The 27,670-nt window shown below is 43.3% G+C and overlaps 3 protein-coding genes across 7 annotated transcripts; 1 reads left to right on the top strand and 2 right to left on the bottom strand.

The window, feature by feature from the left end:
• Positions 1-5,729: 5,729 nt before the first annotated feature.
• Positions 5,730-10,042, top strand: PNRC2 (proline rich nuclear receptor coactivator 2). The gene is made up of 3 exons (XM_051638197.1): positions 5,730-5,883; positions 6,898-7,103; positions 7,751-10,042. The coding sequence occupies exon 3, from the start codon at positions 7,769-7,771 to the stop codon at positions 8,189-8,191; it is 423 nt and encodes a 140-aa protein (XP_051494157.1). The 5' UTR covers positions 5,730-5,883; positions 6,898-7,103; positions 7,751-7,768; the 3' UTR covers positions 8,192-10,042.
• A 546-nt stretch (positions 10,043-10,588) lies between these two features.
• Positions 10,589-21,164, bottom strand: SRSF10 (serine and arginine rich splicing factor 10). Of its 5 annotated transcripts, XM_051638094.1 has the most exons (7): positions 20,988-21,163; positions 19,076-19,180; positions 17,259-17,362; positions 15,540-15,702; positions 15,196-15,249; positions 14,920-15,021; positions 10,589-11,828 (listed from the first exon to the last, which is right to left on the bottom strand). In XM_051638094.1, exons 1-7 carry the CDS (start codon positions 21,050-21,052, stop codon positions 11,810-11,812), a joined length of 612 nt encoding a protein of 203 aa, XP_051494054.1. In that variant the 5' UTR covers positions 21,053-21,163; the 3' UTR covers positions 10,589-11,809. The 5 variants fall into 5 exon arrangements, with proteins under 5 accessions (XP_051494054.1, XP_051494053.1, XP_051494052.1 ...); XM_051638093.1 differs by having other exon boundaries at positions 10,589-15,021; positions 15,196-15,246; positions 20,988-21,164; XM_051638092.1 differs by having other exon boundaries at positions 10,589-15,021.
• A 3,446-nt stretch (positions 21,165-24,610) lies between these two features.
• On the bottom strand, positions 24,611-27,352 carry LOC127393287 (fatty acid-binding protein, liver-like). The gene is made up of 4 exons (XM_051638237.1): positions 27,234-27,352; positions 26,124-26,296; positions 25,742-25,831; positions 24,611-24,723 (listed from the first exon to the last, which is right to left on the bottom strand). Exons 1-4 carry the CDS (start codon positions 27,298-27,300, stop codon positions 24,673-24,675), a joined length of 381 nt encoding a protein of 126 aa, XP_051494197.1. The 5' UTR covers positions 27,301-27,352; the 3' UTR covers positions 24,611-24,672.
• Between the last annotated feature and the right edge of the window lie 318 nt (positions 27,353-27,670).

Here is a 27,670-nt window from a genome sequence, read left to right as displayed (position 1 = left end):
GGCCGCCCCCTCCAGGGAAACCCGCCGCACTCGGGCTCCTGAGAGCGGGGCAGATTGGGGAACCCAGCGCTTCCCCTGGGCCCCTGGCCGGGAAAAGGGGATTCCTCTGCTCCCTGGGGCTCTCAGGAAGGGCTGGGAGGTGGGATCTGTCCATGCTGCTCAGGGCTGGGGGGTTTTGAAAGCCCCTCTCCAGAGCTCGTGTGTGGAAAAAGCAATAAAATGGAAAGGCATCACAGACTCTTGCACAGGCAGAGGAGCTTCTCAGCTCTGGCTCAGAAGAGAGCAGCTTCCATTACAACTCCCAGGAGCTTGTGAAAAAACAAATACTTTATACTAGTCCTAAGTCAGAAGGCAGCACTTTGCCTCAAACTGTTCCCTGCTCTGTCACAGCTCCCACATCCAGCAGGATCCTGGAAGGACAGACCCAAGTTGCCTCTCTCTGCAGAGGGTTGTTCTGTCCAAGGAGTGTAGGTTGTAAGGAAGAGACACCATTACTGCAGCACAGCTAGAAGCCTGTAATTTAGAGCAAAAATTGTCTGCCAGAGTAAAATAAACCCATTAGATCCTGACTTCTGTCATGTAAAGGCTTTTTGTTCCTCTCTGTCTTGCATTTCCCCCCTTGGCACCAGCTGCAGCCAACAGAGCTGGGAACAGCCCTGCTTTGGGAACCCCCAGGCCAGGGTCAGCCTCTGGGATCAGTGATCAGCTTCACGTTCCCACAAAGGCCGTTCTGCTTTTGTCTTCCTGCTGGCACGGACCAGAAGTACAATCAGCTCAGAGTTGCTGAGGCTAAAGGAGCCTCAGCCCCAAAGGAGGGCTCCAAGAGGCTGCCTCGGCCAGGTGGGCTTTAACTGCCCCTCTCACAAGGAGAGGGGCTGCCTGAATTCAGGGCACCTGAATTTATGGTCTTTAACCCAGAAACACAGGCAGGTATGATGGAGCTGTTCTGCAGACTGTAGTGCAGGATCTTGCTGAGCTTTTTCAGGGCAGTCTTGGCAGCATTTTGTCTTTCTTGCCCCCAGCTGCTGTACCAGCTCTTTCCAAGTGAACCAGGCTGAGCAGAACTGGGGAGGTGACCCTGGGAGGCTCATTCCCTGCAGACCTTCCACAGGTACTGGCTGCAGGGGTGTCTGGTGGGTGGGCAGCCTGGCTTGCTGGGGGGCAGGATGGGCTGGGCTGTGTCTGGGTGAGCTGGCCCTGGAAGCTCAGAGAAAAGCTTTGTAGGCAGTGGGGAAAGGGCTTCTGAGCTTGGTCTTACTCATCAGTAGTGTCCCTATCTCCAGAGCAGTAGGGAACAGCCCCTGGGGCTTGTTTTTACACTGACTTTGGGGTTTGCTGGGGCTGAATTTGGAAATGGAGTGGCCCAGTCAGGGCCGAGGATGGAGACAGTGCTTTGTGTTGCTAAGGTACCAGTCAGAGAGCCCCTGTGGCTTGTGCTCTTAGAGGAAATGTTCAGGAATAAAACCAGTCTTTCTCTCCTGTGTAGCAGAGCTTGTGTGAGGAGTTTGCCTCTGCCCCTGCAAGCAGTGCCTCTGTCAGGCTGAGCTGTCCTGCTGGAGAACCACCCCTGTCTGCTCTGGAAGGGGGGTTGAGGGTAGAGATGTTTCTTCTGCTGATGGGAAAAGAACCAGGCATGTTGATTTAAGTGGGCTGAAGGTTCCTGCAGGCTTTTGTGACACAGTCCCAGTGTGGACTTGAACAGGGAGTGGCTGAGACAGAAAAACCTGCAGGGTGTGACGGGGGAGTCGTGCCTGGATGTGCCTTTATTTACCAAGTTCAGACATCAGCTGCTTCAGCACAAACCCTTTAAACCCCTCCCTGGGCCATAAGGGCTCAGGGCTTGGATAACTGCCCTTGACTGAGCTGTGTGTGCCCGTGGGGTTTTCACTCTTGATGCTGGGTTTGTTGTGCTCTGTGTACAAGGGTCTGAGCCAGGGTGTGTGCTGCACTCACACCAAGATATACCCCCTGTGTCAGTGGCTGCAGCATTGCAGAAGAGGCAGCTCTTAATGTGGAGATGAGGTACTGCTGGACATTGACTTAATTCACAGCTACAGCTTATAGATAAAGTATCTATAGGTGTCCTGCCTCTGCTTCATTTAAAAACAAACTTATAATGAGCTTTAAGCAATTAATCTTACCAAATTGTTGGGGTGCTTGCCTTGTACCTGCTCTCTGTTTACTCTGGAGAGATTCAAATATCCACCTAGTTCCTGCAGATCCTTGTTGTGGCTTTCCTGAGCCTTATTTGATTGAGAAACAGGGGCTCTCTGCCAAACAGAATAAAGGATTATCCAAATGTTATTGTCTCTTCAATGTTTTCAGGCAGGTTTTTAAAGAAAATACAAATTCAATACATTTCCCACACGAGGAAAAAATCGGTAGATCGTTACCCTGGTTAATGTTTGCCTCAGGTGGAAACATTGAACTGGTTTCAGGTGTGTCATGGGGTTCTTAGTAACCCCAAGGTGTTGACTTTTTACAGCTCTCAAAGTCGTGTCCTGCCGGAAACTCGTCACCTGTGGAATAAAGCTGGGGCAGTGGTTCACTATTGACTGAACAGATGATTAATCTGTGCTGCTCAACTTCCTGCAGGATTCATCAGTGGGTATTTCCACAGAAATGCTCTGGCAGGAATGTGTGCAGGGCTTGATCCAGCTCGATCTCACTTGGAAGCATTTCCATCTGGGGCTAACGAAGCTCGTGGGAGCTTTTGTCTTCACTGGAACTTGTGTGCAAATTGTTGTTGCAATGCCAGCACAGATGGAGCTGCTTCCCTGGGCTGGTATTCACACTTGATTGGAGAGGGAATGGAGATGCTGAGCAGGAAATAATAGTGGCTGGGGAAAAGCTTGGGGTCATTGCCAACTGTGGCAGCAAAAGTATCTGGAGGGCTGAGAGGAGGGTCTGAATAATGTAGATTACTACTTCCTACTGAAGAAACTGGCTTGCTGGGAACATGAGGGAGTTTGGTGGTTGTTGCAGTCAGCCTTGGGTTACCTGGAGGAAGCAGAATAATCCAGACTGAGCAGACACTTGCATAATAGAGGAGAAACCTCATGTTCAACAGGGTAAAGAGCACACAGGAAAGGTGTGGTGGAGCTGAGGTCGTGGAGTCTGTGCTGCCATGTGGCCCAGAGCAGCTAAGTCACATCCCTCTGCAGCCCAGACCATCTGCCCAGCAGCAGCTGGGGTGGACAGAGTGCTTTTGGAACAGGGAGGCTTGTGTTGAGGCCACTGAAAAAAAGAGGGGTTAAAAATAATTACCTGAGGGAGGAGAGTGCAGCTTCTCTTGAGGGGGTCTCAGATCTTAATAACCAGGGATTGAGAGTGAACCCTGGGACTGAGTCTGTGCTGTGTCTCCAGGCCATGGCAGGTGCCTGAGGTGCTTCTGCACATGTTAGGGTTCCTGCAGCTCTGGGAATATCTCCTTTTCTTCCACTGCAGGAAAGGAAACCTGCCCCCCAAGGCTTTAGAAGCCAAAGTGTGAAGCATGGGTGGCTTTGTTTGGAAGCCAGGCATAGTGCTTTGGATATTCTGGACTGCCTGCCCCTTTGTTTTAAAAAATACCCCTTGTGTTCCTGCCTGAACTCTGGATGAGACGATTTACTGCAGCATTCAACTGGTTTCCTGGTGTGATTCAGTGGAACAGCTTCTGCCCAAGTCCAGGGCTGGTTTATCACTGACATTTCCTGCTAAATGTGTGTCTGTCGAGATGCGTGTCAGCCTGACCCCAAAGCCAATTCTGAAAGACAAGATGTTTTTTTGAAATATCTGAAAGATAGCAGAGGGAAAACTGCCAGACCTTGTGTCGTCCCTGGTCTGAACTGAGAAGCACAAGGCTGTTCTGCTCCCCAGACAGGAGAGCACATTTGCAGCCAATAAAATCTCAGTGACATGTCCTGACCTAAAAACATCCACACACTGACATGGGAGGATGTTCTAGCCCATATAAACACACTAAAGATAGAACCAAAGCAAAAAAATCTGCTGATGTGTGTTATAGGGGAGTTGTTGGAGATAGTAAGTGGAATTTCAAGGCTTAATTTTTGGTTCCAAGAGATATTGTTTTCTTCTAGCTAAATGGAAGCTTAGCCATAACATTGTGCCAAGAAATGCACAGCAAAGGGAGGAAAACAAGTCAATCTCGGCTTCGTTTGTGGAGACATACAATAAAGAACAGGAACAAAGGTCTGGGCTTGGTTATGTCAACACATCCTGTATTCTAAAACATACCATGTATTTTCCAAAATCACTGCGAAATGAAACCCAAACATTTTAAAGATGAGCACTGCAAAGAGAAGCTGCACCTTTGTTCTCTTAGTGCCTGGAGACCCTAAGAGGGGTCAGAGCCCTGCATGAGTAGGTGCTGGTCAGTCAGAAACCAGTTCTGTTGTAAGTGGTTTACAGATAAAGGAGGAATTAGTTATTTTCCCAGTCCGTGGCTAAAAAATGCAGGGTACCTCAAGGAACTCAAGGTATCTGAATCTCAAAGTAAAAACTCTGGATGTTCCTGTCTTGTTTTTAAATACTTCCTTGCCCTGGTGTTTAAACTGAGTTAGTTGCTCTCCATTTTCTTTTCATATTTCTTTCTTTCTAGTCCCTAAAACACAATCCCCAGGGCTTGACCGGCCTCAGTGCTGGGCAGCTTTCTCAGGAATCTGCAGATTTCTGGTGTAATTTTCCCTCAGCCTGTACATGGTCAAGGCCAAATCTTGTGGGTTGAAGTGTAAACGATCCCTTGGGGCAAAATAAAGAGTCTGTGAACATAAACACCAACAGCAGCCAAGAGCCCTGGAGTTTTGAATCCCTTCCCGCCACAGCAGTTTAAACCTGTGGAATGTTTTCCCTTCGTTTTAACATTGAAAAAATCCTCTATTTTTAAAAATTAGGGTTTTTTTTACAAACCTTGTTTTAAATACATGCATGTGTGCGTGGGATGGGCTGGATGAACTCTTCTTTGGCGGCCTGAAAGCTGCGGGGGGAGCTTGGAGGGGAAGATCTCTGCGGGGCTGGGTTTTTTTGCTCTTTGTTCCGTGGATCCCCGCTCCTGGGGTCCCTCTGACAGCCGGCGGGGTGTTTGTTGTTGTTGTTAATTATTTTATCTCTTTGAAGGCCCGAGCGGCAGCTGGTGAGCCCACCCCCCCACCCTTTTGTGGTGCTAATTTCCGAGCGAAGAGGGAGGGAAGCTGCCTGGGCTGAGGAGTGCGGGTCGGGAGAGCCGAGGGGGGGCCCTGGGATGAGGGGGGGGGCCCTGGGACTATGAAGGGCCCAGCCCCGGGATGATGAAGGGCCCGGGATGAGGGGGGGCCCAGCCCCGGGATGATGAAGGGCCCGACTCCGAGATGAGGGGGGGGGGGTCCGGGATGACGAAGGGTCCGGGATGATGAAGGGCCCGGGATGAGGGGGGAGCCCCAGGACGACGAAGGGCCCGGGATGATGAAGGGCCCAGCCCCGGGATGAGGGCGGAGCCCCGGGATGAGGGGGGCCCGGCCCCGCTCCCGCGCTGCCCTGCGCTGAGGCGATTCAAACGGCGGCCCCGCCCGCGGCCAATCTGCCCTCCCCGCCTCCTGGCAACAGGCGGGGCTCTGTTCTCATTGGCTGAGAGAGCAGACGGCGCGTTCCTATTGGTCGGAGCGCGGCGGTGAGGGAGGCGGAGGGGGGGGGGGAGGGGCGGGTGAGGCTGTTATACAGGGGAGGAGGGCGGCCGCCATTTTGTGTGGGAGAGAGAGAGGGGCTCGGGCAGGAGTTGGCGGAGCGGGCTGGGCTGGGCATCGCCGGGGGGGGGGTGTCGGAAAGAGACTGTGGAGGAGCAGCGGAGTCGGTTCCCAAAGGCCCCTGTGTGTGTCTGCGCTTGTGAGCGAACGGGACGGACAGAAGTCGGTAAGGGAGGAGCGGTGCGGGAGGGGCCGCCGCCGCCATGTTGTGCTGGCCGGGCTGCTTTGTTGGGGAGAAGGGGCCGGGGGCTCCGCGGGGCGAGGGCCTGGGGGGGGGTAGGGGAAGCATGAGAAAGCTGAGAGAAGAACAGATGGAGCTCTGGCAAGCGCCGAGCCGGCGTGCATCGATCCCGCGGGAGCAAACAGCGGCTGGGATCGTGCTAATGACGTTCCCTCCGTTTTAGTCGCAAGAAGGTGAAAGCTGAAAATAAATAATTATTTCGGGGAGAGATGGGACTGGGGGTGCGGGTGAGGCCCAGGGATTAAGGGGAGGTGAATAGATTGGAGGGCTTTAAAATCTTAAAAAAGGTTTACAGGAGAGGATGAGCCCTGGGCTAAATAGGAAATTGTTGTAAAGAGTTAAGAGTGAATTACTTTGCTGACGAGGGTGGAAAAGATAAAAACAGCTGACGTTAGAACCGGAGCTGTTTTTTTTAACGGCCGGAGGAGGGTTCGGGGGTGCCGTGGGTTTCATGTTGGGACACTTGGGGTCACTTTGTGTGGGCAGTGAATTCCGGGCGGTGCTTTTCTGTCCTGCTCCCGCAGAGCGAGGCGGGCGAGTGTCCAGGGAGGGTTTCTTTGTGCCTCAGAGAGATGCAACGGAGCGCTAGTTCCCTGAGAGTTCATCCCAAATGTTTTCCATTGCATTTGACAGTTTTCCCTGTAAAATGGTAAAGTTATTGTCTGTGAAACTTCTTAAGATATCTATAGAGAGATCGTGATAAAAATGCAAATATTTGTGAAATGCTGAATATGACAGTGAATTTTTATAAGTAGTTGGTTTTTGTTTTTTGAAGTTCTTTTTAAACTTTGAATTATATTGTCAACTTAAATAACATCTGACTTTATGAATTCTCAATTATTTCAGGCGTGTTTTTTTTTGTTTTTTTTTTCTTCCAAATTTGAAAGGGAAACAATTGCAGCTTTAACCTGAATTCAAACTTGATTCTCGTTTATGCAGCTGGGACTTCTCCCTTGGAGTTTCTGTGCCGAGAATCTGATGTTGGGCTCGGCTACCTGGCTGAATACAGCAGATCAGCCCATGAAAACTTCTATTCCTAGCCAAAGGAAGGAGTCCAGCAAAAGGCAGCACCTACTCTTTCAGGCTTGGAAGCAAGAAAGGGGGCAAGAGTTGGAGAGTGTGGAATCTGAGAAGACAACTGAAAGGTAAATGGGGGGTGGGGGAGGAATAGTGTTCTGTGGGAGTCAGCACAAAGGTGCCAAGCTCTGTGTGATAGTGTCTGGCTCTCTGCTTTGGAAGTTCAGTTATAAACGCTCCATTTTAGGTTGTTTTCAGTTCACTTTGGGTTTATCAGAGTAATTCTTGGACTTACCAGAAGGACTGGGGGTGGCTTTATCAGTGCAAACTGCGCAGATCTTGTAACGAGCCTGGCTTTTTCAGGATGAAATACTAACATCTTAAATTTAGCACTGTATTTTGTGAGCAACACATCTCTCATATTCTTCCAGTAACACACCATTACTAACTGAGGAGAAAAGTGTTGTATTTAGTAGTTGGATTGCCTGGGTAACCAGTGTTTTCCTAACTAGGTGGAGAAAGCTTAGGGGAGTGGGCTGCTGATCCTGAGGGCTGGATTGGTGGTGGTCAGCAATGAGCAGAATTGTTAAGCCATTGCAGAGTCAAATAATCTCCTCAAAAGATAATTCCATTCTCATGAGAGTGTCAGCTACATTCTTAGTTATTGGTGTCCAGTAAAGGAGAGAAAACACTTTCAATCTATATAAGGTTTGTTTAGGTTGATTTCTGTCCTCTAATGTGCAGTCTCCACTGACTTTTTCTCCTGTTTTTACAGGTGACATTAAAGTTGAAGATGGGTGGTGGAGAAAGATTCAACATTCCAGTTCCCCAGTCTAGAAATACCACCAAGAACCATCAACAACTTAAAAACAGACAGAAGAATAAAGACCAGAATTCACAGATGAAGACCTACATGAAGAAAGAAAGAGGACATGGATGCAATTCATCATCTGGTGCATGGCAGGCCATGCAGAAAGGGGGAAAGAGCAACGTTCATTTCCCCAATAATCAAAATTGGAGTCCTGCTTTAGCGAATCACAACCTGTTTTTCACACCTCAAACCAACCAGAACTATGCTGGAGCAAAATTCAGTGAGCCACCCTCACCAAGTGTTCTTCCTAAGCCACCAAGCCACTGGGTACCTGTTTCTTTTAAACCTTCTGATAAAGAAATAATGACATTTCAGCTTAAAACATTACTTAAAGTTCAGGCTTGAGATGTAACTTTTTCTGGTTTTAAAGTTACTTAAATTGACAGGGTTTCAAATTTGAGAATTGTTGTTCCTCACTCCAGCTGCACAGGTGTACAGAACTAGATGTTCTTGCTGCATGTAGTTAGTTACTTGGAAGAGAAGGGGGTGGAAGTTTACACTCCCCTCATGTTTTACCTCAAAAGTTGTGTGCTGTGTTCACTGTGAAATAGGTATTTTCTCTATAATCATCTAATCAAATCCAGAGCAGTCACCATTATTGTCTTGTAAATGGGACTGTCTCCCACAGTTGTGATTCTTAACTGGTATGGCAGTAGCAAACCAGCTTTTACCTGACTTGCCCCAGCACTAGCTGGAAAAGAACCCCAAACCAACGCACTGGAAGCTTCTGTCAGGTACTTTGTTGCTTTCCAAACTTGCATAATATTTGCCCGTTCAGTCAGAACTCTGCAGAGCAGATTTGCCAAGCAGAGACCTCCCTCTTGGCACCAGCTAAATCAGGTTGTTCTTGTGTTTGTACCTGTGAGCTTTATCTGGCACTCTGGGATGGGGGGGACAAACATTTCAAGCCTGTGACTTAAAATTGATCTAGGAGATATTGGTGCATGTTCTGGAAAAGCTGGAAGGAAACATCAGGCTCATCTGCAACTGCCTCTTCTCCAGCTCAGCTTCCTTGGAATCCCCACAGGTCAGTCTGTGCCAACTGGTGACACTGCAGTGCCAGATGACTGCCAGAAAAACTAAAAAAAGAAAAAAAAATCCTTTCCCATTGCACTCCTGAGCTCTAAAGTAGATTTTTGTATCAAGTAGTGAAAAAGGTGGAGTAGTTCCTTAGGCTGGTCTTAAATTGGTTACCCCAGAATGATGGTTTCAAGTTACAGTAGCTTGTGGCAAGTATTCAAATGTTTTCATAGGGAAGACAGAGCCATGTAAATAAATGTAAAACTTTGTAGCATATGTAAATTGATGCTGGGCTTTCCTGCACAGACATATTTTTAGTACAAAACTGCTGAATGTAAGATGGCCATGCTGAGCACGTGGCCTAATTTAAAAAAGATATTTTGTTTAAAAAAAAAAAAAAGACATTTGTGGCTGTGCCCTTGCACTTCACATACAGTGAATATGCACATTTTACTTGGTTGTGAGCTCATTTTAAAGTAAACTCAGTGCAAAAGAGGCTTATTTAGATTTTTTTTTAAATAAAATAAAAAAAAAAACTAAAAAAAAAAAAAGCTGCTGAAGTTTGAAGATACTCATGTTCTGAATGTATAGGAGAGGTGTGTATTAAATGATGGAAAAACACTAAGGTGTTCAAAAAGCCATGTTTCCCAAGAAATGCAAATGGCTCAGATTGGGTGCTTGATGAAACGGAAGTACTTTAACAATGTTTCTAAAAAATTGCTACAATGTTGTTCTGTCCCAATATTTGCTTAAAATGTCAACTTCAGAGTGGGGACAGGGCAGCTTTCAGTTCTGTCCCCGATCAGTTGATTCTGTAATGGAAACAACTGAGCTGTGAGAACAGAATCTGAGGTGGTTTCAAAATGCAGTAATGACTTAAGAATTGCTTTTAAGTTGAAAGGGAGTTCTACAGATTGTGAAATATTCTTGGACGTGTCTTTTTGTGCATTCAAAATGCACTGGCAGCTGGTTGAATGTTTACAAATCCATGGTTGTAAATCAAGTTTAATTGGCAGTGTTGAAACTTGGAAATCTTGGTGACCTGGACCCTTGACCAGTGTGTGAGCTGTATCCCAGTTACAACTGTATCCTCGACTGCAAATTGTCAGTTACTAATGGTGTACCTACAAATTGGAAACAAAATTTTAAATAAACTAAAATTTTCACCCCCTAAAAGCATCTGTTTATTTTGAGGGGGTCATGGAGAAGTGGGATGAGATCATTTTGGCAGCTCGAGGAGTTGTGACACTTCAGCCTACTGATGAATGTATTTAAATGCCCCCCCTTCTGTATCCTTAACTGCCAAGAAACTAGTTTCCTTTATCTGGTGAGGATCAGCAACCCGAGACCCACCCGGGCCTGTGCTGTGTAAGGCTGAGTGTCAGGAGTTGGAATTCCCAATGAAGGATGTTTCCTGACCCACACAGCTCTCCTTGGTGTCTCCTCAGTGCTCTGTGAACACAGGGCTTGAAAATGAACACTCACAAAGCCCAAACCAGGCCTGCCAGGGGGCAGTTGGGCTCTGCCCTGGAAAACCAGACTTGGGATAAGCTGCTCCCAGGGGATGCAGCCTAATCTTGGCTTCCATCTGCCCTGGGGCTGCCTGCTACCTCTGCCGGGCTGGCTCAGTGCTAGAGGGAACTTCCCTGGACATTTCAGTGCTTCGTGATCCATCTCCACCAGACTGCAGCTGAATTAATTAAGTCAGAAGGTGCTCTCAAGTTATAGTCAAAACTTGTACATTTTATTCCCAATTCACAGGGTTATTCGCACAGATGGAACACAAAACTCAAGAAGAAAGGATGTGGATGAATAAAACATTAGCATCTTTTGATCAAACACACTACAGGGTACAGAGTTTTCCCTTCCTATCATAGTCTCATCAGTAAGAGCATCTTTAGACAATTATAGCAATGGACTACAGACTTTTTAAGCAAGTTACAAGATAAATGGAGAAAACCAGCAATTATGAATGGGCGATTATGTCCTAAAAAGGTGTAAATTTATCCCTTTGTACTTCAAAATGTTCATCTGCAACATCCCTGCCAAAAAATCAAGTAGCAGTGCTGCGATGCAGATTGATCCAATTGCCCTTCTCTGAACATACTTCAAGCTGTTACCCCAGACTGAACAGTAAGGAATAAAAAAAAGAAAAAAAGAGGCTCTTTCCAAGAAGAGAGCTCAAAATAACATTTAAATTGAAAATTTCCACTTTGAATAAAGCCATTATACTGTACATTTAAACATCTTTAAAAGACATAGAAAGGATAACAATGAGCTTTCAGAGACCAGTCTATTATAGTCCCTAATTTAAACACCCAGCTACTTAACCACTAAATTTTTAATTACCAGTTGGGTGCATGGACTATTGGTGAAAAAGAAGTTCCAATAGAGCCTTCTATTACTGCTGAGATAAACCAGATACTTTGGAGCACAGCCATTACTTTCAGCAGAATTATTTTTACACACTACTTCAATTCTACAACTTTTGCAGGAATGACAAAATCTAGTTTTACCACAGGAGAAAAAAAAAACCCCATAATCCCCACCGTTCTTGAGACTCCAAAAGAAAGATGCCTATACATGATCTTTTGTAGCCTGCATTTATGTTCTTGCATTCCAGCTGTGCATAACCTGCAGGGAGCTTGCACCAAGACAGGCTCCTGCTTTGATTTTTTTTTAGAGCAGGACTGGGATTCCTGCACCAAGGAAGGGAGATGTTATCTAGATGGGCTGTGGCTTGACTTGCATGAATGCATAAACATTCCCTGCCCTTTTGGCCACATCCTGCTAACTCGTCCCCAACTGAAAGGCCCACAGAACAGCTTCTTCACAATTTTTCCATGGGAGCAAGAACTAGGACAACATCTTTATTCATGCACTCTTGAAACATCGTGGGTTTGTGTTCGGCTTTTTCTGGCTTGTTCATATACACAAGTCAAGTCAAAGTTTAGTCCTACCTCTGGGAGAGAAAGAAAGAACCATCAGAACTGGCAGATACTACATTATACTTGCAATGAATTGGATTTTCAAAACAAAAAGAATTTTAACTGTGCTATACATCAATGTTGAGGCACACAATATAAGGACATGCTGACAAAATAGTTACTGTTACCCTGCAGTCTCAAATTAGAACCTCAGCCTGGACACCAAGAGGTTCTCCTGCCTCCTCACTGAGCCAGCTGTACTTCTGGCTGGACCCAGGTGATCAGGAATTGCAGCAATCCCTGGCAGGCTGTGACAGAAACACAACCAGGCTTCCCCACAACACACTCACACGGACCGCTCTGAAGGAGGATTTTTGTCATGAAGACTCTCTTCCTTTAAGAAAGCTGAAAAAGGGTGGGGATTTCTGCTGGTACAAGCAGAAAGCTGCAAGACCATCACAGCTCAACTTATAAAGTGTGGGTTTATCAAAGCAATTAATTGTTTTCCTTCGGTACCCTGTGAACCACTGGGCTCTGTACATCCCAAGTGCCAGGAAGCAGGTTTATTTCTAAGTCATCAGCAAAGTCTCTACCACCTCCTCCAGAACCACTGCTGGTGCCATTTTTGACATGGCAAATATAAATCAGCAAGGTGATACTAGAAATTTGGTTCTAAATGAGTCTTCAATTACCAATTTTAATTAGTGTATAACCTGGGCTAATAATATCCAAGTTATAACCATAGGGAAGGTCCATCCAACAGTAATGAAAGTTATTGGAAAAGAAATTTCAATAGATTAGACTAAAACATGCTTATCATTCTCATTTTGTCTAGTACCCCTTTAAGAATGTGAAATGATATTTATTCAGACATTAAATTATTAATTCCTGACTTTACTGAAATACCATAGTAAGGATTTTACTCCATAAGGGATGCATAGCTCTATGCCTGACCATGCTCTGGAGTCAAATTCTAAAGCTACAATAATTCCAGTGGATCAGTATTTCCTTCATTTTTTTATTACAGCATGTTTGCTAAATTTACAGCAAGCAGAAAATAAGCTGGGTCTTTAGTTATTTTGATCAAAACATTGATGTTTTAAAGGTAGTACACAATATTTGTTAAAAAGAACATATAAAAATACCTTTTTAGAAGCCTCTATAAGAAAGGAAATACAAAGTTTAATCCCACAACTTTCCTCTGCTAGAGCTGCAAGCTACTGCTACAATTTTAAATAGACTTTATGCTGTTTTGAAACTATACATCCAGGAAAGTCTACAAAATTAAAGGAACGTGCATATAAATGATTGCATAGCAGAACATGAACATTAACTGCAAACAGTAAAGGAAAAAGTTAGAAATACTATCAAATGTACAAAGATTCTAGAACCAATCCCCTAAGCACGTTCCACTGCCAGTATTTAAAAGCCATCTGCATTTCCTCAAAGGCCCTGCTGAAAACACTAAAACCCAAACCTAAGACATTTCTCTAAAAAGGAACTTTTTGAAATCAAATGTCTTTATAAGCTACAACGAAAGACAGTGAGGAATACCAGGTGTTTGATGCTGGCTTTTGAAGTAAGTAATAAAAAAAACCCAAACAAACCAATGCCAAAAGCCATTTTTATAACAAAGTATCTTGCCTTCTAGAGAAATACTGGTAAGATTACACACTGGTTTTGTTATTTTTCACATTCAATTTACTAAATATACTGTATTAGTGATTAAACTAAATAGCTAGAGATGCAGCTCTTGTTCATATCCAACTTCAAACATTTGTTCTTAAGGACAACGAAACCTTGTAACCAAACCACTATCCATTCTGAGGAAGAAGTGATTCAGACTTGCTTGACCAAATAGTTTTTGAGGTGTAAAAGCAAGCCTTTGTTACTCAAGAAGAGAGATGGCTAGCGTTTTAGACCTATGAATACACCAACTAACCACAGGAGTCATTGGCATAAGAGTTTAGTTCTTATATACTGTACACACACAACTCGAAACAATCTACTTGTATCTAACAGCAGGAAAACTAAGCAATTTTATGGTTAACTGCTCACTAAAATTTAGGATACAAAAAAACTGCATAAAATGTACACACAACCTAGTATTTAGTTGCTCTGCCATTTGCTGAAATCTGGATTTAATTTTCCATTTCAAGGTGTGTTTTTTTTCCTCACACATTTAGTACTAGCAGCCAGGCCAGATGCAGTGAAGGCTCTATCCTGACATGTCACGACACTGCACGGGCTCTGCACAGGCTTCCAAGCCCAACTCTCTCCCCATGTAGTACATGCAATGTTAGTACCATCTCTCTGGATGGCAGGGTTAAAGAGAAATCTCCAAAGTATCTCTCCGTGGAGCTCCATTTGCCAACCTACTTGTGTCAGTGGGCAAGGAGAGCACAGAAACCTGCCTTTCAACCATGAAACATCCAATTGCCAGTCTGCATTTCACAGCAGTCAGTGTTGCACTACAGCTGTCCAGTTTTCTGTTTGATCACCAAGTTTCCCATGAAAGAACAAGTTAAACAGTTGGTTTAACTGTTCAACACAAAACTGGTACCAATTTCTCTACGGGTATCACATTTTTCATAGGACAATGTTGCAAGTTACGACCAATCAAATCATCACCAATATCTAAGCATTAAAAATGCCAGTCTTTACAAAAATATACATAGAGAGACCACAAACAGATCAGTAGCTGCCCATGACATTTAACCAAGTGGACATTCTCTCTCTCTCTCTCTCTCTCTCACTCTCTCTGTGGCTTCTCAACACTGTTTTAATTTTAACCATTGTTGGCTACAGGGAAAACTGACAAAAAGAAAAGATATTTTAGCACTGTTGCAACATCATATTCCTGATAATTTAAGTAAACTGAACTGTGTGTAAATGAATCTTACATGCCTAAAAACAACATGGATACTTGGTTAGTGGCCACTGGACTTGGGACTAGTCCACGACCTTGATCTGGATTTTGACCTAGATCTAGAATGTGATCTTGACTGTGATTTGGATCTAGCTGGTTCTTTTTTTCTCGACTCCTTCTCATATCTTGAGCTGGACTTATAGTGTGTTTTAGAATCTGTTTTAGAGGTGCCTCTAGATTTGGTGTGAGATGCAGACCTAGACCGTGATTTAGCCTTCATTTCTTTCTTGGGCTGTGACTTGGATCGTGATCTTGAATTGGACTTAGATCTTGAAAAAGATCGATTGCGGTGTTTGAACCTATCAGAATAAAGGGGAGAGAGGAGATTTGAATGTAAAAAACACTATTCTTAGACATCTAGTACATTAAAAATTGTTTACCGTTTTTTTGCAGGAGAAACTTTTTTTAAACCTATAGTTAAGGGAATACAGTGATCTAAGATTTTAATTTAAAGGGTGTAAAAAGTATTTTACCTATCATTGTCCGAATGGCTTCTGCTACGACGAGGTCTTCCAGTAGGTCTACTGCTAAAAAGGTACATCAGAAAAAGTAAACGGTGACAAATACCCGTGTATGTACACAAATGCCTACTAAGTTATTTTTCAAGCTGTGCATCTGCTTTTAATTATTCTTCAAAGAAGAACAGAATGATTTCATGCATTACTTCTGATTTGACGAGCGTGCAAGATACGTGTCTCCCACAAGTCATTATAAACTAAGCATAGAAAAAGATAATTCAAAATTTTAGCACTTTTCAGTATGGTTTCTCCTCCGACAGACTGCTGTGCAGTTGAAGGCAAACACCCACTACACTTACTTTCTGGGACTATAGGATCTTCTGTAGCTGTAATCAAAGGAACGACTCCTAGACCGTCTCCTTTCGTAACTCCGACTCCTGGAGCGCCTGTATCGGTCATAGTCATCGTAACGAGAAGAGCTGTACAGGTTTCTCCCTTCCTTGGCCTTCATTTGATTTGGTGCTGTAAAAAAAAAAAACCAACAAACACACAATATTTAACATTTTAAGCTTAAAAAGATGCTCTGTTTTCCCTTTAGTGACACTACTAATCTATATATTTGGTATTTAGCAGGAAGCCTAATTCATGATTCTAGCAGAGATGTTTATGAAAAGCAGCCTTATGGGCATTGTAAATCTAGGGTGAAAAAAACCCTAAACACAAAAAAAAACCCCAAACCCACAACAAACCAACCAATAAAAAACAGTAAGAAAGGACTAATTCTGCATAAATCCAGAACACATAGCTGGATAAGGTGATTTCAGGCCACCTGGAAGCTGGTATGACAGGCCAAACCCATGACTGAAACATTCCAACATTGATGAATTTACCCAAAAAGTGAAAGCTAACAGGGGATTAATTAAACATCCATTTCCTTGACTAGACAGCACCACACATTACACCTGATCCACAGTCTTTAATGATTAAAAGACAGCTCATACAGAGGCAGCAATGGATGCCACACAAAGAAGTTTGATTCTAAAAGCACCCCCATGCAACAGTGCACAATGACTCTGTAGTTTACTTATTAAAATAATTAAGAATAAATGAACTTATTAGCCTTCTATTGTATCTTCCCTAAACAGCACAGCTATCTTTCCTTTGTATTAAGCCCCATTCTCATTCAAGCCCTAAGACCATGCTCAAATGTTAAGCGTGCTGTAATGAACACTACTAAACAGCTACAATGTTTATGCCTTAACTGCTGCTGTTCACAACACTCAGGTAGATTTAGGTAAGTTTTGTTCAGAAACTCAGAAGAAATCTCAGTGTTTCCAAGGAGGACAGAAGCTTGTCCTTCAGAGCATATAATTTATAGTGACTTAAGTGAAAATTAAATGTGTGCATTTGAGGGAAACCTGGACAGTTCTGTTGTTTAATAACTTGAACTGGAAGATCTAAAATGCATTTTCATTCCCAAGCTGCACATGAGTTATAGTCCTGGTTCAGATCACCAGGTGTGTGTTATGTTTATCAACAGCTTGTCTTATTTTTACATAATACCTGTATCTCTATATTAAGACTATGTGCACAAAAAAGAGATTAAAAAGGTTAAAGTTCTCTGGACAATTATCTGCTCAGAAAGGGAGATTTCTGTTTGATGTTGAATTGAGATAGCTTGAAATTTACGCTTATCCTGAAGCCAGATGAAAATTAAGTAATTACCTCAATCCTGGGAATTGGACTGCACTGGGAAATGTCAACAGGGAATCACTAATACACTTCAGCTTGATATAAACATTGCTTTACAGTAGAGCTGGGAGAACTTTCAACAGCCAAGCTTTCTTTGCAGAAACACACAGAAAGCTCTTCAGAACTTCTCAGCCAGCAGCAGATTGTGGGAAGTGACCATTGTGCTTAGTTGTTTGCTTTTAATTACAACAAGTCATGAATAGTTCCTGGCTAAAAAGCAAAACATCCACAAACTATTTATATACAAGTAAGAACCTATCAGAGCAATGAAGAACACATGTGCTGCCTGGCACTAAGGCCTCATCAAACACAAACAAGGAACTTACTCTTCCGATCCCCCTGTGCAAACTGGATTTCTATTTGCCGACCACAAATCCACTTTCGATCCAAATTATGAAGAGCATCTTCTGCATCACGGACATCTTCAAATGTGGGGAGTGTTAAGGTACTTGGGAATTTGAACAGTTTACAGGTTTGGTATTTCAAATAAAAGCAGTTATTTTCTAATTTTACAGGTTGTTTTGTTGTTTAAGTTCTTTAGGTCATGCTACAGCACAAACTATTACATTTATCATTATTGTTAATTAACCACCAGCTGAGAACTCCTATGATAAAATTAAAATCTGATCACACGACTGTGAACTTATCCATCAGCAAGCAGTTGCTAGGCAATACTCTTAACTTTTTTCTTCTCCCACTTGTACTTAAGCAAGGAACAAAAAAACATAACAGTACCCTATTCAAAATAGATTTGTTAATGGTCATTCAGTTCTTTCCACTATATTGACTTAAAACCCTAGGTCTTAAATTACATTAGGCATACCAACAGCAAAAGTTAACATGTGTCTATTAATTTTAGACTTGGGAGTAAGCTTTCCTTTTTTTTTTACCAACTGATTTAAACTTGCCAAGTGCTCACACCTTCAGCAGTCTGAGGTAAAGCACACACTAACCCCCTGCACTCTGTCAGGTCAGATGTTCAATAACACAATTATTACTAATTTTAATCCATGAGACTAACCACTCTTGGAACTCACACACCACCTTCCAGCTATGTGACCTGCAAGAACAAATTGCCTTTCCCCTGTAGCAATCCAGTTCATCAGCAGCATCATCTAAGCAGAGACTAAACTCTCATGTTTTAGGTATATAATCTTGATCAGACACTTTCATTCAAGACCACAGTCACAATAGCACTCACCAGAGAAATATGACAGGTTTTGCCAATGGACTAAACCAGAATAATTCATCAAATTACTGCTTACGTGACAAACAGAAGAAAAACTGTTATTCTGTAGGATACATCAGGTATGACTCCTTTAATCTTGGCCACCATTCAACTTCATCTTGACCTTTAACTCTTTAAGTGCTTGTCAGAAGGACTTGTCATGAGATGCTTGGCCAAAAATGACAGATGGCTTTATCTTTTACTTTGAAAAACAACCTTTTCCCCCTTTTGTGGATAAAGCGAAGCTTTGTCTCCCATTATGGCTTGTCCTTCTTCCAGCTTTTCTTTATTTTTTCTTTTCCCAAACTCTCCCTTCTCTTCAAGCCTGATCCTTAAGAGGTCTTTGGCTTGTCTACTTGCCTTAATTCTTGAACTCTACTCTAACGGTTCTTTCATGCTTTCTCTTTGGGGTCGCCATTACTGTACAGCTTTACATTCTGAGGCAACAACAGAGGACAGTAAATTAGGGGACAATATTAAAGAAAGAAGTTCACCTCATTTTTTTTAAACAATCTGATTTTGATCAAGTGATTCCAGTTTCTATTTGTTAAATTAACAATGAATACCAGCCACAGTTTGCTAAGCACAACTTTACTTACATACCAGTGATAATAGTAATGTGCTAGACAATTTTGAGTCAGCAATAAATTTTCATTTAAATAATTTAGTAGTAAGTTCAGTGACACAAGCAAGCTTTTATATTACTGGACTTGATTTAAGTTTTGCAAAATAGGCAAAGAACAACTGAGAGAAGTTAATCTTCAAAGATAATGAAACACCACAACGTAAGTAAGACACTTATTAGATACAACACACAAGTAAACTGCTTTTTCATTGAGATTTGTTACCTCTTACACAAACTTGAATTTCAAACTTCAACACCCCTCACTAATCAGCCATCTGAAGAAAGGATATTGAACATAGGCAAATCCTCTGGGACGACGGGTGTAGAAGTCAAGTGGGACGTACACATCAACTATAGGCCCGTAACGACCGAACTCGCGGCGCAAATCTTCGGACCTGGAACATCACAAAGAGCTTATATGGCTTTTCACTATGGAAGGTGTTACAAAACATTCCTCACCTTTAAAAAAAAACGTTTTGGTTAATAATATAAATTAATAATATTAATTACCAAAAAATCTCCCGTCAATACCATCTATTTGGAAGCAGTTGGTAGAGGACGCACGGAGCAACAACTCTCAAGTGTCTGAGAAGTTCATCATTAACACACCAGGCTTTCCTGAAACTAAGACTCAGGGTGCTCAAAGATCTACCCTGGTAGAAGCCAGTGTTGAGCATAACCCCACAGCAGAAGTGTGAACTGAGCCATGAGGCTCATCAGTCAGTTCAAGGTGGACAGAAAGAAGGATCTTGGAATGGTTGTTACCTCATGTAACTCTTGACCATGCTTAGCAACAGACAAACATCAACTGTATGACTCAAAGACAGGAGAATAAACCAGTCACACCAACTCATTACCATAGAACAATCAATACTTACAACCACATCAAACAGAATAAAACTAGTGTGAGCACCCATTGGTGCCCTTAGGACAGCTTTTCCAAAGAGGTGGCTCTAGAGAGCTGAGCACCAACCAGACCTGAGACTATACTTGGAACAACTCCTGTCTCCTCAACATCAAGACCTCACAATGAAACCATCTCTAAGAATGCACCATCAAGCCATAAGCTTTTGGTTAAAGCCTCAACAGGACCCATATTATTTTTAAAAGTCTGGAAATAACAGTACTGACCTTACAGTAAAATAAACTGCAAGAAAGAGGAAATAAAATTCACTAAACACCCCCCCCCACGAAACCCCAAACTTTAAATTTGAAGCTATTTATGCTTTTGAGCACTTTTTAATTATTCAGCCACGGTACTTTTATTCACGGGAAAACTTGAATTCAAGCTGCCCAGGCAGCAAGTCTGAGAATTCATGCTTGTATTTCATACAACCAGACCTTTCCTACAAATGCTACAATTAACAACATAACAGTGCTCTAACACACACATGTATCCTATCCTAACATGCCCTATAAATGTCTCACAAAACCGAAAGGGATACAATGAACTGCAAAACAGAAATGGAGAAATCTAGCAATTTACTCAAAATACCCAAGCAATAAATAAGAACCGGAGCTCTGCACACTTTAAAAAAATGATTCCAATTCGCTATGGAAGCATATTTTACTGAGCTGCTGCACATATTTTGGTCCCTACGGAATTTTGCTACAATATTATGGACAAAAAGCATTGTTTCCCCCCGCCTCGATACCGAGTGTCACAAGCAGCCACATAACAATGAATGCAACAACATTCCACCCGAACTGGCAGCAATTATCCCGCTAACGGAACCAAGCACGCCAAGGATTTTGGGGACACCCACAGCAAACGCGCTCTCTTCCCCCTTCTAGGAACAATCGCTGTATTTGAAACGAGCATCCAACGCTCCACAGGCTGCTGAGCATCGCTCAGGTGCAGAGGCAGCCATCCCTGAAGCGGACAGGCGAATCCCGCCTGGAATTCCCGCTGGACAAACTCAAACCGCGGGTCCGAGAGTTTTAAGTTCCTCCCGGTCCAGCTTTGTTCTTTCTGGACGCTGATCTGAAGCCGATCCTCGTGGAGAGGAGGGAGAAGGAGCAGCACCGCCAAAAGGGAAGGAAAATGGAGAAGGGCGCAGCAGGCGGGGCAAGGAGAAAGGTGAAGCGAGAGGAAGGAGCGGGCCGGGCCCCCCCCCCGCGCCCCTCCACCGGCAGCGCCCGCGCGGCCTAGCGAGCCCGCCAAAGCCTGCGCAGCCCCCGCTGCCGCCCGCCCGCACTCACCGGGTGTCATCGGCCACGTTCCGCACGAAGAGGGAGGTGTTGGGGGGCCGCAGGTAGCGGGACATGGCGGCGGGGCGCGGGGGGGGCGCGGGGGGGGGGCGCGGGGCGGGCGGGCCCGGCGGGACCGAGCGGGCAGGACCCTCCGCAGCTGCACGCAGCGCCGCGCGCCGCCTCTCGCGAGACTTCCCGCAGCCTCCGGGGCTTCCGGCGGGAGCGCGGCGCGAGGAGGGGGGAGGCGGGCGGGGGCTGCCGGCGCCAAAACGGCCCTGCCTCACCGCGCATGCGCCCCCCCGCCCGAAAAGGGGAAAGGGGGGGGAGGTGCGCGTGCGCGGAGCCCGCCCGCTGTCAATCACAGCCCGCGGGGAGCGCCCCGCTCGCGCCTCCCGCGCATGCGCCCTGCGGCGCGCGCCTTTCCCGCCGAAAGAGGCAAGATGGCGGCGGGCGCCTCCTGTGAGGGGAGCGGCGGCCTCCAGCCCCGCGGCCTTCTCTCGGCGCCCTCCCGCCTCACGCAGCCGCCTCCGGGCCCCGCGGCTCGCTCCTGCGCCGCCGGCCAGCACAACCAACCGGTGCCGTGATAGCTTAAGAGTGTCAGGCTGTAGGGCTTGCTGCGCGAGGCCTTTTTCTGGAGGGATCCCGGTGCTGTGGGCCTGCTGCGGGCAGCCGTGTTATTCCTCAGGAGTTTTCATCAGACGGTTGTGAGGCAGCGCTGTTTGCAAAGGACCAGCCCTGTTTTACTGAAGTCATTTGTGTGAGAAGAACAATAGAGTAGGTGGGTAGAGCAGTTATTTCTTAATGCCTCAATGTGTGACTCGCCAACAAGGCAGGTAAATGGCAGATCTGTGACTGAGCAGTTGCAGGTGATTTGATGCAGGGGTCAATTAGGCAGCCTGTCTGAGTCCCTGCAGGTGTGAGGAATTTTCAGCAAACTGCAGATGGGAGAGAAAGCCTTAAGACATGATGCAGCCCTGATGTCAGTCACCAGCGTATTTTCACTTTGTAGTGGCTGAATGTGAATGAAAACTCTGGTGGGTGGATGTTGCTGTTCATATCCTGGTGATCTCACACTCAGAATTGCTTGAAACATCAACGGGTTTTAAATGACAGAGGAAGTTTGATCACTGACACGGGAGGTGTATGGCGACTATACATGCTGCTCTTCTCAAAAAAACAAAACAAACCCACAATGGTGGTTGTCTGCTCAGTGCTCTGTGCTCAGGGCTCTGCAGTGAGACAGGGGTCTCTGCCAGTGATTTCTGCGTTTGATATTTACATCATGCTGTGCTAACTGTGCTAGCAGCAGGTTGAGTTTGTCACCTTGTGCCACACAGATCTACTTACACAAGTCATTAAAAGAACATGAAAATCAAGCCAAGAAAGCACATTAGAGACTGAAGTTACAGTGGGTTTGTGTGATAGAAAGCAAAACAAAAATCCTTCTGTAGACATTCTGAAGAACAATGGAATCATCCAAGAATGAAGTTTGTGGTGGATACAAATACTTGCTGCCAGGATTACCCATTCAGAGCTTTTTGGATTTGAAATGAATTTTGAACAAGTTTGAACAATGGATTTTGAAATGAGTTTTGAACGAGATCCAGGGAAGGTTGTAAATACTCCTGTGAAGTCCTTTGCAGAAAATTCACTTGGTTTTGTGGAAGATTGATCCAGTGGATCGTGCAAACCCTTGTCACCCAGAAATGATCAAATACTTTGGGCAGTGGGGCAAGGTGTGCAAGCTGATCAAAATCCTTCAGGTTTTAACTGTGTCAGTTAAGGAGCTGCACTGAAAATTTCACCTACATCTGAGATGTCCTGTGGCAGAAGGATATTGCCATTGACTTGAAAAGGTTGGCACATCTGTTGGAAATGCTACATCGTGAAGTAAGTGAGACAAAGTCTTATTTGAAGTACTTTTAGTGCGTTCAAATTAAAATGGTTTAGCATCAGGTTAAGTTCTGCATGAAGTTAGTGGGTTTTTAGTATGTAGGAAATACAATCTATAGCTTACACTGTCTTTGAATGCCAGTTGTCATATATTGAGGTTGAATATTGAATTTTGATAAGGGGTTGAATAGGGAAAAAGTGAGTTTGCAAGGCAGATTATGCCAAGTGAGCTGGGAATATTTGGGCGGGTTTTGAACCAAAATGAGACTGTTACTTTTAAGAGCAAGCAAACATATAAACATTTTGCTTTAACATTGTTGCCATTTCTTGTCATAGTGTATCAAAGCAAGTAATTGTTGTTTTGGTATGGGCTGTACAAGGGTAGTGATCAGAGTAATGAATGATCAAATAAGCCTGAAGTGTCTCATATTTTGTGTCCTACAATTTAAGGTACAGCTTTTGGTTGTTGGGAGACTTGCAGTGTTCTGAGAGTGTTCTGTTGGAAAACGAGGCTCTGTTTTCTAGTATTTCATTGTGTCACTAGCACCAGTTACCCAGCAACTCCCAAACAGAATTGTTTCAAGCTCTCATACGGTTTTTTGCAGGATGGCTGCTTTAAGAGAGCTTTCTCCCTTAGCTTTACCACTGTCTTGGGTTCTGTTGATCTTATTTGTACGTAACTTGCATGGAATTTCATTTAGTCTGCCAAAGTGCACTGAGCATTGGAAATGCCTGGGAAGCAGAATGAACACAATGATACTTGCATGGTTTCTTCAGTGAAACTCCCCATGAGAGCAGCCTCATCCCAGGAGAAAAATACACTTCCCAGACTGCTTATATTATGTTGCAAGTGTTAACTGAAACACAACCTCCCTTCTCAAACTGCTCATCTCCTAGCACAGGAAGATGCAGTCTCAGCACTCTTAATGGGAATAAATCGTCCCCATGAGGATTTTAAGTGGCATAATCAGTCCAGCAATATTTTTCACAAAGGTCTTACACCCAAGACCAATTCTAACAAATATGCAGTGACTTAAATGAGTATGAAATAGGACTGCTAATGTAAGAGTAGGATCAGATAGGCAGTGAACAGAAATTTAAAAGCCAGTAGAGACACATAATCTGAACATAAACAGTGTAGTTTACTTGAGCTTCACATACCTGAACTATGACAAGCAGATACTGGGAGCACATTGAGGACTGGAAAAATGTTTAATTTCTCTTGTTCTTGTAGTGCCTCATTTTTGTTTAGTTGTACTCTTGTGTACTTCAGTTTAAGAGCAGTCATTCCTATTATTTCTTTCTAATTGTTTATGACTGTTACACACTTCATAGCTCTTAAAATATTACTTTCTATTCCTGTTAGAGGCACGTGGTGCAGATCAGTTAAACAAATGTCTAATTATTCTTTTCTGGGTAGGTTATAGAAAAGGGATTTTAGTAGAAGGCTATTAGACAAGGGAACTAAAGCTGAATGTGTTCACTGAGTATGTAAGAAATCAAGAAGCATTTATATCTGCTTTTGTCCATTCCCAGGGATTACTGTAGTAGATCATTATGTTCCAGTAAATGTCCAGGTTTGCTTGTTTGGGAGGTGGACTTGACTTTGAGTATGGAAAGGATCTGTAAGTGTACTCAGGGAAAACACAGTCTTGTAATAATAGGAAATGATGTGTGTGTGAAAGGAGTGTAGAAATCATAATTATTTTCTGTATTATTTTTTCATATAACAAAGATCGGACTGTGGAAACTGCAGTTTATTTTAGGTATGCAAAGATGACACAAAGAAGGGAGTCTGTGCTTAAATTTTCTTGCTTCTTCTGACAAGTGTTACTCCACCAAACGTCATAGTCTGTAGAAGACAAATATGCATATAACTTATTTTTCATATAGACTTTAGGAAATGTCTTTATAGCTATGTGTCTAGAAGTTTCTGTAGTTCATCTATAAATTCATTTTATTAATTAAAATACATTTACAGTATCTGCCTATAAAAATGTGTGTAACATTCATACCAAGAGCATTTTTTTTACAGAAGGAGATGGCAAATCTAAATATAAATGCCATAGTAAACTGCATTTGATTACTCTGCTTTAAGAGGTATCAGAGATACTACCAGAAAGATTTGCTTCCTGTAATAGAAATCCACTGTCCCAAGTAGGTTTCTTTTGCCTGGTGTTTTGCTCACTTAATGTTAGTAAAGTAGTTTGAGATACTCAGAATGATCTTAGGAAATTGCATGTGCCAAACACTCAACTTTAATGTAGTTAAATGTCTGCCTAGTAGTAGCGTTTACGCAAGGTGGACACTTCTTAAAGGCCTGATGAGCTTAACTTGATACAGAAAAGTACTTTGTCAATACCAAACAATTTAGAACTAAGTGAAGAACCTTAAAGACTTGTAGGTGGAAAAAGTGTATTGTAAATTCTCAGATCCAATGCTGTGGATAAATCCAAGGGTGGAAATGCTGCTGTAGTATTCCTGGGGAATTTATAAGGAGCTGTTCTGCAACATGCTCAGCAGCTAAAGCCCTTCACACCTCAGTGCCTAGAGTTGGCCTTGGGGTAGGAATGAATAAAAAGATTTCAGCAGGATGAGTGTTTCAAGGGGGGCCATATAATGTAGTTGGTGTTAATAAGAACAAGAATAATAAAGGACACTAATAGTATTTTCCACTAACTGTGGTTAGTTTGAAATACTACAATCCTGTATCTGCAGATTTGAGCACCTGTAAGGAATTCTGCAAGTAATGGAGTAATTTAGTGGCCAGGATTTGTTTAAAGTATTGACCTTACACTTAGAGCTAATCCACATAGAACTTTTTTTCCTTCAGCGGTTTTCTTTATATGCCATTGTTTTCTACCACTTACCTCCACCATTTCACTTCCTTTAACTTCTTGCTCGTGGGAGAATTTTTCTGATTTGCACACAAGTTTCCCGTTGACCATGTTCACAGTACACTGTGGGAGCAGATTTTAAAATCACCAAAAAAATTACAGATTTTGGAATTCACTTGGATGAAGCATGGGATTACATAAACAGGAAGTAAATTGTACTGATGCTTCATAATCACATCTGCCCTTTTAACCTGGAGACCACAGTGTTTGGGTAAGAGTTTTAGAAGAAACATCCCTGTTTGTTGAAATGATAGGGATGTGTGCTAATGGGAATGGGACAAACAGCTTTCACTCACACACAGAAAGTGAAGCATAAGGATGAACAAGGGATGCACCTGTTCCTGAAACATGTTACCTTGAGCTTTCTGCCATCCATTGTAGTGATGTCAGCCTCTTTTCCAAGTGTGAATGAGTTAGTTACAGATTTCTTGGGTGTTTTTGATGTCACAACAAAGTTGTCTCCTTTTTGTTGTATTTCAACAATGGGCTTAACATCTTTGCCGACTTTGATCACGTCGTCTGAGAACCCTGTAAAGAAGGCAAAACAGGACTTTCTGTTAAGGTGTGTTGATATGAAGTAGCAAATTCTTTTCTCTGATAAAGGTGCCAGAGATACAGCCAATAATAGAAAGTGATGTCCAAGTTAAAAGACAAATCTGGACTTCTCGCTTCTTCATGGGCATGTTGTTCCATTCCAGCTAGTCTGTACAGATTTTGATAGTAGTATTTCTTAATCTCATGTCAGAATATCTATTGTTTCTTTCAGTAACAGCTTGCCAGGTGATGACATTTCTTCCTGAAGAAACCCATGGGTGTATTATTTTATTTCCCTCACCTCTTCCCAGGGTGATGTGAGGCGGGGGTTATTTGTCAAGTCAGAGCTGCAGGCATCGTACTGTCTGAGCAGGCTTTTCAGCTGTGACTGAGTTTTATTCTACTCAGTATCTCTTATATACTGTTAAAAACCCAAGTGTGAATGTTTTGGCAAGCTTCTCAAGAGGGTAAGTGCATTTTTCTTAATGCAGGCACCTGCTAAGTCATAACCACCAGGTCTACTCTTTACAGATTACTAACCAGCTATCACAGATGTTAATCACTAGTGCTGTAGGACTTGCCTGCTCTACTAATAGCACATTGAAAATGGGTATATGTCATGAAAAACTAGATTTTAGTGAAATGTGTTTACAAAATTATATGTTAATCTAAACAAGGTGATATACCTTTTGTGAGAGACTCCTCTAATGTTAAGATAGGGATTTGGGGATTATTTGTAACCTTTGATTTGCCTAATTTTCAGCTTCTTGTCATTGCCAAATTAGACTTAATAGACTTACCAGGCAGGGGGTAGTTTGTCATCCAAACAAAGGGAAAAAAAACCCCACACAGAAATAGTGTAATAAAATATGTCATGCAAAGTGTGTGTTGCAATCCAAGGAAAATATTGGAAAAGTAATTAGACACTTACCAAGGGCTTTCATAAACTCTTCCACATTCTCCTGAGCATAGACCTGCCAGGTTCCATTGAATGCCATTGTGGATGTTCTGAGGACAGTGTTGCTAGCAGGAAAGTGAGGGCTCTCCCTGCTCATTCAGATGCTATTTATGGAAAGGGAAAGGCCAGCCCAAATAGTGAGATGACTGGCTAATTATTAACTGTGGATCAACACTTATTAATCTTTTATTTGTTCTTAATGATCATAACCTCTAGTTCATTTTGCTTTGGAGAAAGTCTTACCTTGACCAGCTGGTTTGGGATGTTAAGTTTATTGTGGGTTACTGAACTCACATAATTATTTATAATTGTAAAGTGCTGTATGGGTTAATTTGGTTTTGTTCACAACTTCTATGTTTAATACATTTCCTCTGTTTTGGATAGTACTCTTCAGATAAATTTAAAATTTA

This window comes from Apus apus, chromosome 21 (genome assembly GCF_020740795.1).
Source record: "Apus apus isolate bApuApu2 chromosome 21, bApuApu2.pri.cur, whole genome shotgun sequence".
In the NCBI taxonomy this organism is placed as follows: Eukaryota; Metazoa; Chordata; class Aves; order Apodiformes; family Apodidae; genus Apus; species Apus apus.
Note: the sequence above shows the minus strand (reverse complement) of the source record. Positions and strands in the feature narration are given on the sequence as shown.

Coding starts and splice junctions, on each gene's coding strand:
- PNRC2 (XM_051638197.1), top strand. CDS start 7,769: ATGGGTGGTGGAGAAAGATTCAACATTCCAGTTCCCCAGTCTAGAAAT.
- SRSF10 (XM_051638092.1), bottom strand. CDS start 21,052: ATGTCCCGCTACCTGCGGCCCCCCAACACCTCCCTCTTCGTGCGGAAC. Junction 17,363..19,075: donor AGAGGATTTGCCTATGTTCA/ATATCCTTTCTT, acceptor AACACTCCCCAC/ATTTGAAGATGTCCGTGATG. Junction 15,022..15,195: donor AGCCATTCGGACAATGATAG/GTAAAATACTTT, acceptor TTATTCTGATAG/GTTCAAACACCGCAATCGAT.
- LOC127393287 (XM_051638237.1), bottom strand. CDS start 27,300: ATGGCATTCAATGGAACCTGGCAGGTCTATGCTCAGGAGAATGTGGAA. Junction 25,832..26,123: donor TGGATGGCAGAAAGCTCAAG/GTAACATGTTTC, acceptor CTGCTCCCACAG/TGTACTGTGAACATGGTCAA. Junction 24,724..25,741: donor AAGGAAGTGAAATGGTGGAG/GTAAGTGGTAGA, acceptor TGTCTTCTACAG/ACTATGACGTTTGGTGGAGT.